The sequence below is a fragment of the Scomber japonicus genome, chromosome 21 (assembly GCF_027409825.1).
Source record: "Scomber japonicus isolate fScoJap1 chromosome 21, fScoJap1.pri, whole genome shotgun sequence".
Lineage (NCBI taxonomy): Eukaryota > Metazoa > Chordata > Actinopteri > Scombriformes > Scombridae > Scomber > Scomber japonicus.
In genome coordinates, this window is record NC_070598.1 from 16,383,329 (window position 1) to 16,396,662 (window position 13,334).

Consider the following 13,334-nt stretch of genomic DNA (forward strand, 5'->3'; position numbering starts at 1 on the left):
ACACCCCTAGTTTTTATGTGTCCAGAGGGAGCTTTAAATAAGTGAAATGACCAGTGTCTACTAAATCAAAGTGGATTTAGTCTTATGCGGTTAGTAGTACAACACAGTCAGCGTCATTTCCAGTTTCATGTTTTATCTTTTTTCAATCAGTCAGATTGGAGCTAAATCAGATCAGGTCACAACTGACATTGAGATTAGGCTGGATGTGAGCCCTCAGAGGAGATGAAAATTCTTGATTTCTTATGGGTTTTTATGTCAAGAAATTAGGTTATCTGTTAATCTGATTAACACGACACTGACTATGAAATATCAGGACTGCACAGTGCTGAATTTTGCCCATTATGCACACTGTATATTTTTTAGAGCATAGATGCATGCCCATACACACACACACACACACACACACACAAAGATGATCAAGACCAGATGTTGTAGAAATGAACAAAGCAGAAGACTGACCATTTTCTTGAGGATGAATTTATTCAATTATTCTGTTCATTAATTCTCTATAGAGCTTTTCAACATTCATAAAAAAACAAGTTTTTTTCTATAGGTGCAGTATATGACATTATAATGACGCTTTCCATAGAGATTTTGACTATACAGACATACAATTTCATCCACTCGGCCCATTAAGGACCATTGCGTAATCAGCACATAATCACATACAGAACCACAGCCCCCCCTCCCACCCTACCAACACGCACACACTTTCAGTAAGCCTTCAGATTGCGCGTGTCCCTCAGCATCCCACAATCCCCCAGTTTGGTCTCAGCAGGTCATGCGTGCCACTCCAAACTCCAGACTGACAACAGCTGGCTCTTCTTTGGCCAGCTCGCTGTTGTATGTCCCTTCCAGCTCTCCATAGCTCTGCTTCCTGCTCTCGGTGCCACTGCTGCCCTCTACTGTCCGCTCGGTGTCGATGCTCTCAGTGGCTTCCTCGCCCACTTCCTCCTGTTCGTCGTTGTCGTCCTCCTGCCGCTGCACCTCTTTGTGGTTGATAGGCGCCCCTAGAATTAGGGAGTCTGGACGTGGCGGGAGGGTGTTGGTGTTAGAGTGTTGATCTCTGGTTGGAGGAGGTGCAGGCGGGTCAGAGGTCGCGATGGGGGTCACACCAAGCTGGCGGAGCCTCTGGCGAGACAAGACGACACCAGGGAAAGTCGTTTTTATTCAGAAATGTAAATAACACACATGTACCGCTTCATCTTTTGACCATTTCTAAAAGCCCACTGCAGTATAAAAAATAACACAGTCTAAATATGTATTATTGTATTATAGTATATAAAATGGTCCAAAAGTAATAAATAAAATCTGTGATGGTGCTGAAAATTAGTTTTTATGTATACTATATCTACAGAAATGTTTTTGATAAGCAAAAATGATGTACAATAACTGAAGGCAGCTGGTTGTAATTATGTTATCCCAAGATAACCATATTCATCATAAAGGATAAATATCTTGTTAAAACAATGGCAGTCTTTTTCTCATCATTCTGTTATCCACAAATGATTTCAGGATAATCAGATTTTTTTTTTAAAAGCAATCATGGCAGCTTTAGGCTTCTGCAGTTATTGGATTTATTTCAAGAATAAAAAAAGATAACAATGTTTATCCACACTGAATGTATAAAACCACAAGATATCTTCACTGACTCAACTTCAACATATTTGTGTGTGAACTCACATTCTCCAGTGCTTGCAGGGTGCTCTCCGTATTGCGGCTGTTCTCTCTCAGGGTCAAAATGGTTTTAAGGATGGACTGACGTGGGTGCATTGACCTATCAAACTGGTGGTACATGTTTCTCCAGAACCTTGGAAACACAGGTGCACACAAACACAGAGTTAGACAAGACTTCTCCTAGTGTGGCTGAAACAATACACATGTAAACCTGATTGTACTGACTTGAAATGGTAGGGCAGGGTGGAGGGCGCCAGCACAGGGTGTGCTTCAGAGTACGCAGGGCTGTAGAATGGATTCATGTAATTCTGTTTTTCGCTCATTAGATATGCCCACAGTGAATGAGTCCGTTCTCTCAGCCTGGAACGTAAAACAATAAAACACATTAATTCAAACAGACTCCAATGGGGTAATTGTTCAAGCGTTCAAAAACTCAACTCAGTCTCATTTTCATGACACAGGAAGCTCACAGCAGTCATAAATGTTTATATATTTGCTAAACTGTAAAAATCATGTTTGACTAAATTCTTACCTCAGGCAAGAGAAATACAACCAATACAATGAATTAAAAGAATTGTTTGAGAACCTTTCTTTATATGTGAATCTGACTTATTAGAGTGTAAAATTATAATTGTTCTCAGTCTTCTTCTTTTACCTTTGGATGTACTGAAAACTAACAGAGCAGAGTAGGTAGGTAGTGTGATGGTGTGTCTGTCTTTAACAGGTCACACCTATGACCTGCTATCATCTGCCATAAGAAGTGTTTGTGTTAGCCTAATAAAATAATAAGGAAGTTTCACATACAGGAAAATGAGCATTGGAAGGGGTTTAACCAACCAGAGAGAAGTACCTGAAAACCAATGTTAGAGCACCTTGCAATATTAGTCAACCCAGGTCTTGTGTAAGTGTATATTTGTGCGTCTGTATTCCTATTCTTGTGTGTGAGAAAAAGTAGGGTAAGAGTAAGCAATATTATAGCTATATTTTAGGGTTGGGACAGTGCTGATGGTTACAGGTGCAGCTGTACAGGTTCATTGGGTATGTTTTTTCAATGAATGTCTCTTTTGATGTAGGGAGCTGATCAATGTCCCTCATTTGTTTAAGCCATGAAGCAGAGAGAACTTCCTAATTGACACAGGAAAACTAGTGAACATCTACTCAATACAAACATATGCGTGTTGGACTCACTGCAGCTCCTCTCTCTGTCTCTGATTGTTGCCGAGGAAGTTGCCATATTGACAGGAGTGGACGTGTTCATGGATCTGCAGCAGGAACCACTCACTGAACTCAAATGCCTAATTAAAAAAAAAGATAATACTTTTATCATAAAATAAATACAATAAAAGAGATGGTGGTGAGAGTGACACATGTAAAATACAATACACATGACATGCAGCTCCATATATATATATATATATATATATATATATATATATATATATATATATATATACACACACACACCTGTGGAAACTGCTCGGTCAGCTGCCACACACACTCCAGGAACTGAGTGAAGATTGGAGACACTTCCTTTGGATCTCCGTCCAATTGGTCACACCTACGGGTACACAATTCAAAAACATGTAAATTATACTTTAACATATACAAGTTAACTATTTAGTATGTGTATAAATAGTATGTGATAGTATATATAACTAACAAATCAATTATGTAGTATGAATAGTAAATATGCAGTATATATGTCAAACAATAAAACACCCAATTATAACTGATACAATTGGGGTATAAACAGTTACAATATGATCCAGATGAAAGCTCACCTGTCTGCAAACTTATGGCCAAAGGAGATCCAGTCTTTTTCTATCAGTACCATGAAGCCCTTGATGGTGCGGTAGTAAGGGTCCATGAGCAGTGACCCCAGAGAGCAGACCTGGGCTGTTCTGTCCCAACCATCTGAACAATGAACCAACACGCTGGCTCCCTCCACGGTAACCGCCTGGGGGTCAAGAGTGTGAATGGACGGCCAAGGTTAGTGAGTCATTAAGTGATACAATAAAAAAAACAAAGCAGCTCATTATCCAAGATGAAGGCGTGATGAATATTATGGATTAGCCAAGAGTCAAGATTTAAAGAAAGAAGAAAGTTTGCCTATCATTGGTTACTATAGCTGCAAACATATTACTTCTAGAGAAATACTTCAATATCATGGAATAAAACAAAGTTAATGTTGCAATTAAATGCACTTGTAGAGAAATGGACAGATTTACCTTTGCAAGAAAGATAGCTGCATCCACAACAGCCTTGATATGCCGCAGCCAGCCACAGCTCTCCAGACCTACCAGATAGTCACTCATGGAGAGAGACCGGGTTCCTATCACTAAGAAACACAACCAACCAGAGAATATTATTACTAAAGCTATTTCTACTTTGTCTAAATTATTATAAAAGAGTCGTTCTTAATCTTGAAACTAAACAAAGCTCATTATCTAACACTATTTGCAGGTGCAGTCCTGTCTTTCCACATTCCACTGAAGAAATACAATGTCTGTTATACTGTATGTGCTGGCGTGTGAGGCGACATGTTTTTAACCTTCCAGTAATTTCTGCAGGCTGGCCCTCATTACGTGGATGTTTTCGATGCCGACGAACTGGAAGCGGATGTTTGAATAGTTGTCCTCGTTTTCGTAACCTTTACCTGCTGCTCGGTTAGCCAGCGCATTCAACTGCACGACAGGAAAATTAGATGAGGACAAAATAATTGCAAATCTTCTGCTTGCTCTGTTTTCAAACAGTGTTTATGTCGTGTACATTTAAAGCATTACAATTTGAGCTTATTGAATTAAAAATAAACTTAAGAATGCTAACAGGAGAAGGGCTTTATTTCTGGGTGTCACCACCTCACCTTTGGCCTGGTATCCATGACGTAGACAAATCGGCTGTTGTGATTGGCTTTGCTGATGGCCTGCAGCAAGCTCTCATCCTCCAAGCATCGTGCACTGAACCCAGAGAGAGGCTGGCTGCACCGGCACACTGCTGCCTGTGTGTGAGAATACACAACACTGATCAAATACAATAAATGAAAAACACTGCTGCTGCATTATCAACAAACAATGACACCTATTATTACTTCCCTCCATAGCTAGTCTATCATAACCTTATGTGGATTCTCAATGGATAACTGATGACTAAACCATGCTATAGTGCAGTATGTAGGCTGTGTTTATATCCATCCTGTGAAAACATCAGGTTTAGTCAATGTGCCAAACATGCATTGATTGAATAAAGTGCTAACCATTTGTTTTTCCAAGTTAACACATGAATGAAATGGATAATGGCAGAAGTGCAATAAAAAGCTGGGAGGACTTTCATGGAAATAGTTTTACTGGACAGTCAGGAGTCACATTATGTGTGCAATGTGACGGACAATGTAGTTTCCAACACACACACACACACACACACACACACACACACACACACACACACACACACACACACACACACACACACACACACACACACACACACACACACACACACACACACACACACACACACACACACACACACACACACACACACACACACACGCCATTCATACCCTTTCAATTATAAAATGCATTAGCATGAGTGTACATGGGTATTACTGATTATAATTTCATCATGTGCTCACAGTAATGTCAAATCATTTTTATTTTGCAGGGCGCAATGATAGCCATGTCTGTCCATCAGTCTCTCTGATATTTTAGTACAGAAGAAGATATCTTGTCAACTGTTGTCCACACTCCTCTTAAATCTCATGGACCCCAGACACTGATATCTAATGCTTTTGGCAATCCTCCCTGGGATTTCATCCAACATCATTAAAAGGTCAACATTTCCATATAAGATAAATAAACTGACAAAAAATTCCCTCACACGAGTTCCATCCACTCATAGATACAGTGCCACGAAATTTGATTAAAGGAACTCTTCTGCTTGCAGTATGCCTATGGCCCTTCCTCTAGTGCCACCCTCTGGAAAACCTCAATATGGAAACTTGTATGACACTAAAACTGAAGTAGCAGTTTTTATTACTCTCAGTGGCTAACATTTTTTCCTGACACTCCCTTTATAAACTACCACAACATACATAAAGAGCAAACCGAATTCAATAAAAAATACACAAATAAAGTAGAAAAATAACTGTCAAGAATTACTGTAATGGTCCTCAGTTCATGTGCTACTTTTGCAACTAATATTGTGTGCAGGTTTTCACATTTTATTAAATACCTTCTTTTCTTGGTAGAAGTATGTAAGCACAGGAAAACGTCCTTTGCTTCTGAACTTGGAACTCCCCACAATGATAGGCTTACTGGCAGTGATGGGAACATACAGGTCACGTGGATATGTCTCACACACCTAGGAAAAAAAGAAAAAACATATACAAGCTCATATAGAGACATAGATACTGACAATCATCTCCTGGTTTGTAAGCATTACCCTGAACAATGAAATAATGTACGGATATCATAATTCATTAGCCAGTAGTCCAAAACAACAGATGATTCTGCCCTAAAAACAAACTTTTGCTTATGTAAATAAATGTTGTGTTATTTCACCAATAACATGCTGTAGCAACTGAACTCTACTACCACACCCGCAGTCACAACTACCTTATTACAACATATCTTGCCACACATTTAGGCAGACAAGCCTGGGCAATGTTTGCTAAAGACACACTAAATAATACTATGTGACAAATAAAGCCCATAATGACTTTATTGCTCAGTAATCATGTGACATTAATGAACTCCTACTTCTGTTTGTCTTAATAACAGGTTTATGGCACACAGAGGCAGTATCAGGGTCCAGCCAGTCACTGTCAGCAGGTGTCAGTCTTGGTTATAGAAAAAGCTGTGATGTTACATAAAAGTCTGGCACTGCAGATTTTCTTCTTAGATTTTGCCTCCACCAGGCCTACAGTCTTCACAAAGTGGCACCTTCAGTCGAGAACACTCACAGTTAGATGAGTGAATGAGATACTGTCAATCATCTACCTTAAAGTCTCTGTTGACGTCGGTGAGCTGCCACTGGTCGCAGGGGACGCCCATTCTTTCAAACTCTGCCCCCAGGTCGATGAGCTGCCATCCTTCCTCTCGCTGCTGGTCGTTCTGTTTGGGGTTGTAGGAGAATGCGTAGAGCTCCTCATAGGATACTGCCAGAGAAAACACAGCAAAATATGAGGACGCTGTGTATGTATGCAAATAAACAGAATATCTCTTACATGTCTAAAAATGTATATGCGGAGAAAGAGGAGAGAGTGAATAGAGTAGAGAGTGGATAAAAACACACACAGACACACACTGAAACCCACCAGGCCGCAGAAGACGCAACAGTGAGCTGTAGATGTCATGGCAGTCTCTTTCCCTCTGTACCACAAAATGAACCAATCTGAAGTTCCGACACTGAATGACCAGTGGACAGCCTGTGGTGGTCAGGGAGAGCTTCTCAACAGAGGCTATATGGTGGTGCAAAATCTGCAGAGAAGAGAGGAAAGAGAGAGTGAATTAGATCAGGCATTTTTTTAATGTTGTCTAAATTATTTAACAATCACAGGAGCATACTGCTGAAAATGTACAGTAGGGAAGGTGCTGTCTCTATTTTTAGTATACTATGAAGCATTTACTATGAAGCCCTGTATTCCTCCATTTTTACTATAGTTAGGGATTCAATTCATGCACAACCAGTGTATAATAATAGGAAGCAGGTTGACCCTGTATCAGCAAGGATCAAAAAACAAATAATGGTTTGGAAAATTCATTAAGCCTGTTGCAATTTTCATTACTCTCCACACCTCAGGTAAACTAAAAAAAAATGAGGTAGGTCAGGCTTTACAAGTGTCACACCCTTTAACATGTATCTCTCCAGTAACTTCATCAACAGTCTGAAATGTGGCCTAACAAGCAAATCATTATGTTACAAACCAAAGAGTTATTCTTTTGACAAGATCACAAAAAGGTACAGATATTATGTATATCATAGCACTGATATACCTCCTGTGCTCATAAATCTGGACTGAGGAAGAAAATTTGACAGCATGTTCACATGCATCACATAAATGCGGTTTTTCCATTGGTGGAAGCACTTGAAACACCTTGTACAGATTTATAAGGATACAATTTAAGAATGAATACGATTGTTAACATTGCAAGATGAAAGGATGTCAAGAACATCTACTCTGAACTCTCTGGACATAAAAAAAAAGTTGCATTGTTTCATCATGATCATAAAGAACAGAGGGCAAAAAGGACACATGCAGCACATCACCATATTCAATGAGCACAGATTGAGCTCCACAGGGATTCCAACCAAGGTATATAATAAAAATGCACATTCATCAGCATCGGTAATGACCAGTGACACACACACACACGCACACGCACACACACATACACACACACACACACACACACACACACTAAATGCTGATCACACCAGCTGGTGATCCAGACAGCAAGTCGACTGCTGTTTAATATTTTATAAGGTGCAATAACACTCTCAGAAACTATCTCTGTCTCTGATCAGCAGTCTAAATCAACACCAAAAATGCTCACACATATGCTGCTGCACTTGGCACATGCGTAAAGGCATTTTAACAAAGAAACCAAATATAAAAACACACACTGAGCATTGGTAGGAGCATACGGCATATTCCACCAGGATATGCTGAAAAACAAAGATGAAAAAAGAACATTTTTGCCTTGTTTCAGCACCTAAAGCAGGAAGGATGGCGGGGGGGGGGGGGGGGGAGGGGGCGGTCACGACCCAGGTTCTGCTGCACAAAGCATTTTGAGAAAAACAATCCTGTCCCATAATGCGGACCAACTATTTGAAAAGTATAAGAGTAATAATTCAGCTATATCATGAAACAATCCTCAAATATATGGCTGCATTACTACAAAACTATCCTGAAGCTTAATTAAGAGCAAATGAAGAGCTGTAAGAGAGACAATGCTGCTGAAACTAATTGTGTGAAAAAAGCTGCAGGTTTCTGACAGCCACAGCAATGATTTTGCAAGTAGCTGCTGGCAATATTACACTGCATAAGTTATCTTAATATGGAAGTGAATAAATAATACATGATTGCAGACTAATGAAAGGTAACAACTAGACTTAAAAATAGGTCAGTTCTGTCAAATGAGTGCCCTCCATTACCCGCAGTTATTAGCATGTATGAAGTTGTACCATCTTACTTCTGACTTGTGTCTCTTTTCAGCAGGTTGAAATCAAAGAAAGTACCAGCAGTGCATTTACTGCGGTCACATCCATATGTAGTTGACTGTAGTGAAGAAGCTGGAAAGTGAATTAGATCTGTAATACAGGCAGAATGCAGTCACTCACCCAGATCTCCTGTGCTGCAGACGCTGAATTGTTCGTGTTGCTCTCCACAAAGATGAGATGTGTAGCTGTGAGATAAAGTGTGCCATTTGTGGATTTGTTGCTGAAGCGATCCAACAGCCGCACCTGCTCCACCTGCAAACACATACCAAGAATAACACCATTAATCTTCTAGTAGTAAAAAAATACATATAAAGTTTTACAGGCAGCAGTGAAATAAAGATGGGATTTTGCTAACAGGAATGACACCTGTCACAAAATGACTATGTGTGCTTCCAGCTGGCACTCCACCTAATCCTAACCACCTGGTCCTCACCATCAGGTGCCAACTCCATTATAATGATTAGAATGATATTTCTGGACATGGGAGAGGAAAATCTAATGATGATATGATGGTAGTAACTGAACAATGTAACAAATGTGATGTTTTCAGTGTTCCAAAATGTCTTATTCAGCTGGGGCGTAGACTTGCTAAATTCTTGCAAACCCCCCCGCCCCCCCGCTTCCAACTACACATATAAACAGTCCATACTCTGAGTAGAACATTTACCCACATCACATGTTTTTTCACAGGAAGAAGGTTGTGGTCCACTAGCTATAATAAACAACAGGTTTCACAAGCTTTGGTGGTCAGAACGTCTATTCATGACTCCTTTAAACAAAGTCTGGCAGGATTAACAAGCAGCAGTATTTTAAGACACTGTTGAAAAAAACACTGCTGATGGATGATACGTAACTTTTACATATACATATATGTGCAACCTGCTGTATTGTTTTCCTCTAACATCTCTTTCTAAGATCACTAAGAACACTAAGATCCATTAGAATAAGGGTACTCCTCATATTAAATAGTAGCACATTGATTGCCACTAGTAACCTACACTCTGTGTTCAAAGGCTACTGGACATTAGGATTTGGACCGTTAACTGCTGCTGTTGCCAACTGTCCAAATCCATGATTCATCACATCAGCGGTTCTTGTTGACTCAGACATCCTCTCTCTCTCTCTCTTTGTTTCCGCTTTCCTGTCGTTCTCAGATATGAAGAAATGATCTCCGTCTCCCAGCAACTAGTAGAACGCAGTTCTGTCATAGACAGGCATAGCACACACAGGAAGTCAGTGGTGTGAGTGAGTGAGCGAGCAAATTAGTGGAAGAGAGAAAGAGAGAGGGACCATCACATTAAAAAGTTGGTGACGTGAATGTTTACATTCAAACCAATGACGCAGTCTAAGTCATACCTCGAAGTGTCAGATTGCCAGATGACACCTGGCACCATGTGCATGAAGAAGTAATAAAGTAATAACAACACAATCCTGTCATTTTAAAAAGGAGCTTCATTTTTTTTTTCTAGCTGGACCACAATGTTAAGACCTCATAACAAGGTGGTGATTATACTTACTCAAAGTGGAAACACATTGTGATAACAGTACTGTTCTCCTCTAAGGGGTTCAAGCAAACAACCAGGCTTAAGACAGTGGAGCCACACCCCATCTGTGTCCAGTCACATCCACCTGAACCCAGTGTGACTTTATTCCATAGGCAAATATGTTACCTTAAAGCTATGTATACATTACTGGAGTATGTAGTTATCCCAGGGCCTCCAAAATTAGGCCAAACTGCTTCCTAACAAGACAGAGAAAGCTCACCTTTCAATATACACACCCTTGTGAACACCCACACACACACACACACTAGAAAAGATTAGCTGGAGGCCTGAATCATGTCCCTAGCTTTTTAGCCACTGAGGCTTATGTCCAGTAAATTCCAGGGGGAAATGTCATGGGAGGAAGAGCCAGCTAAACCAAACATAGTGCAGAATGCTGTGTTGTCTTTATTGACTATTAAGTAAAATTCATGTTTGACTTTCAGCTTTAATATGAGGGTGTGAACTTAAATGTACATATTGGGTAAACCCTTTTAAAACATCATTCCTTCACTGTACAAAAAAAAAGCACCATTCATAGACTGTGTATGCAATCTATGGGATTATATAGCTTAATCTTAAAGTCATCGTAGTTAATATCTGGTTGCAATTGATCAATCACTGTCTTAAGTGTACAACCCACAGATATCATCATCCACTGATGCTTTGCCAGCTCTGTACTGCAGTAGTCTCCAGTTCTTGTCTATTTGGGGGGCTTTTTTTGCCTCCAGTCGGGTCTACAGTTATTGTTTTGGCCAGTCAAACATTACACAGCTTGGCAAAAATCAATCATTTATTTGTGACGTTATATTAATAGGATTACCAATCTTAAAGTGTTCAAGAGCCGCAAACAGTAAACATGCAGACATTGCTGTGACATGAAGTCTCATAGATGCATCAATGTGCCATTATGCTTGAATGTATAGCTTGTCATCTCTCTCTGTAGTGATCTAGCAAAACTTGATGCACTGGCTGGGTTGACGTGGTGACGTTAACTCAAATTAGGGAGGGCAATGAAGTGAGTTGCATTACACAGATGAATCCTAGCTACCAGCTGCAAGGAGAGGAGAAAAAGCACACAACCAGCTCACTGATGCTCGTCACGTCTGACACTTCAAGCTGCTGACTGGAGACACCTGCTAGCCATCATGCTATCTTGATAAAAACACGCAAACGTATTCTGAACATTGATATAAATCAGATGCAAACCCCCACCCAGAAAAAGAAAAATCCCTAAAAACACAAGGCCGAGCTGCTGTCTGTATCCGAGCCACTGCAATTAGCTAAAAATGTTAGCTAACGTTACCTTTGGGGTGCGGATATGCTCCATTTCTCCGAGTCCACACAGCTGTCAGCAACTGCAAAGCTTCACACGACGCCTTCTGGATATAACTCTATCATTGATATTATGGTGGCTAAAACCTGCTGCACGAACCGCTTTGACGAGCTCCAGCCACCGACGATATGTGTTTATTGTCAATTATTTCACTCCTCCATCCGCGTAAAGATCCCGACAAGCACTACTATGGCACTTCCGGTGTGTACTCTTCAAAAATAAGTATCTTTTTTTCTTTATGTTTTCATGGACATGACAGTCAGATAAAAGCCTTGCATTCTCTCAAATGAAATTAATAAGCACAATTTTATGCCATAATATATAATTTCAATAAAGAAATATCAACCTGCTTCAAACTATTAAAAACACATTTTTTTTAGCTCAAGGCTTCAAAACAAGATGCATGTGTTGCCTTCAGGCTTTCTATCAATTCACCTGCATGGACTATTAATAAACAAATCTGCAATTTTGCAGATGGCAGACTGTTGGTAAATGGTGAACCTGGAGCCTTCAGGGCCCCCTGAGGGTCTGGATCCTTGGCACAGTTGTCCACTTTGCCTGGTTGGTAATCCGGCCTTTGATAAGGTAACATAAAATAAAATGTTAATTATACTTGAGATTTTATGGCAAATTGCAGAAAGTAAACATATAGCAGCAAGCATCAAGATTAATAGAGAGTCAAGTTGGCCATTATTAGGCTACAAAATGCATTACTGAAGTGTTGCAATAGTAATAGAGGTGGTGCAGAAAGGAAAAACTAAAATGAAGTGTATAAGTAATCCTTTATCTACGATATTTGTAGCATGAATGAGGCTATAAAATGTAATCTCTATCTCTAATGTAAAACAAAACAGGCAAAGTGAAAGCATTCACAAACATAATACATATATATATATATATATATATATATTGGTCCTTATTTTAACATTGTTACAAAGGAACAATAACTTGTGCTTTACACTAAAAACAGATAATAAAAGTAAATAAGATCCAAAACACAAGATATAAACAAAATGTAAAGAATGCACATATACATATATCAATTATATTAAACAAACAAAGAAAGACACATTATTGACTGAAAATGTATAAGCTGGAGCTTCAGTTTATTGTGCTTACTTAGTTTTACCTCAAATGAAAAAAACTAACAATACAAAACAATATTCCCTAATACAAAATCAAACATTTCATTGACCATTATGATCATACCTCAGTTTTTTTTTTTTTTTTTTACGACTAAAATGTATGAAGTGTACTAGGCTACATATAACTACACTGCACTGTTTTAATTCCCTGTCACAGTTATTTCATAAATAAAACACTTTAACACTTATACATCTATTCTTTATATTTGTCCTATCCCTTGTTTTCTTTTAATAGAGTCATAATGTTGAAAAAATTGACAAAACATTTTCAATTCTGTACATTTACAATCTGTTGCATTTACAATTATAATAGCGTCACAGATGGCGTATTTTATTTTGAAAGCAAATCCGGAAATGTGTTTGTGGTCTTTCGTCACTTGTTGGGAACATCCGCCCTAAGTACCTACGTTGCTA

At 39.3% G+C, this 13,334-nt stretch overlaps 1 protein-coding gene across 1 annotated transcript; it reads right to left on the reverse strand.

Moving 5' to 3' along the window:
• Window positions 1–461: 461 nt before the first annotated feature.
• On the reverse strand, window positions 462–11,963 carry mtmr6 (myotubularin related protein 6). Its single transcript, XM_053342299.1, has 14 exons — window positions 11,746–11,963; window positions 9,019–9,150; window positions 6,992–7,154; window positions 6,675–6,832; window positions 5,908–6,036; window positions 4,541–4,675; window positions 4,229–4,361; window positions 3,906–4,015; window positions 3,459–3,634; window positions 3,142–3,235; window positions 2,866–2,972; window positions 1,903–2,037; window positions 1,684–1,810; window positions 462–1,131 (listed from the first exon to the last, which is right to left on the reverse strand). Exons 1-14 carry the CDS (start codon window positions 11,767–11,769, stop codon window positions 772–774), a joined length of 1,983 nt encoding a protein of 660 aa, XP_053198274.1. The 5' UTR covers window positions 11,770–11,963; the 3' UTR covers window positions 462–771.
• Between the last annotated feature and the right edge of the window lie 1,371 nt (window positions 11,964–13,334).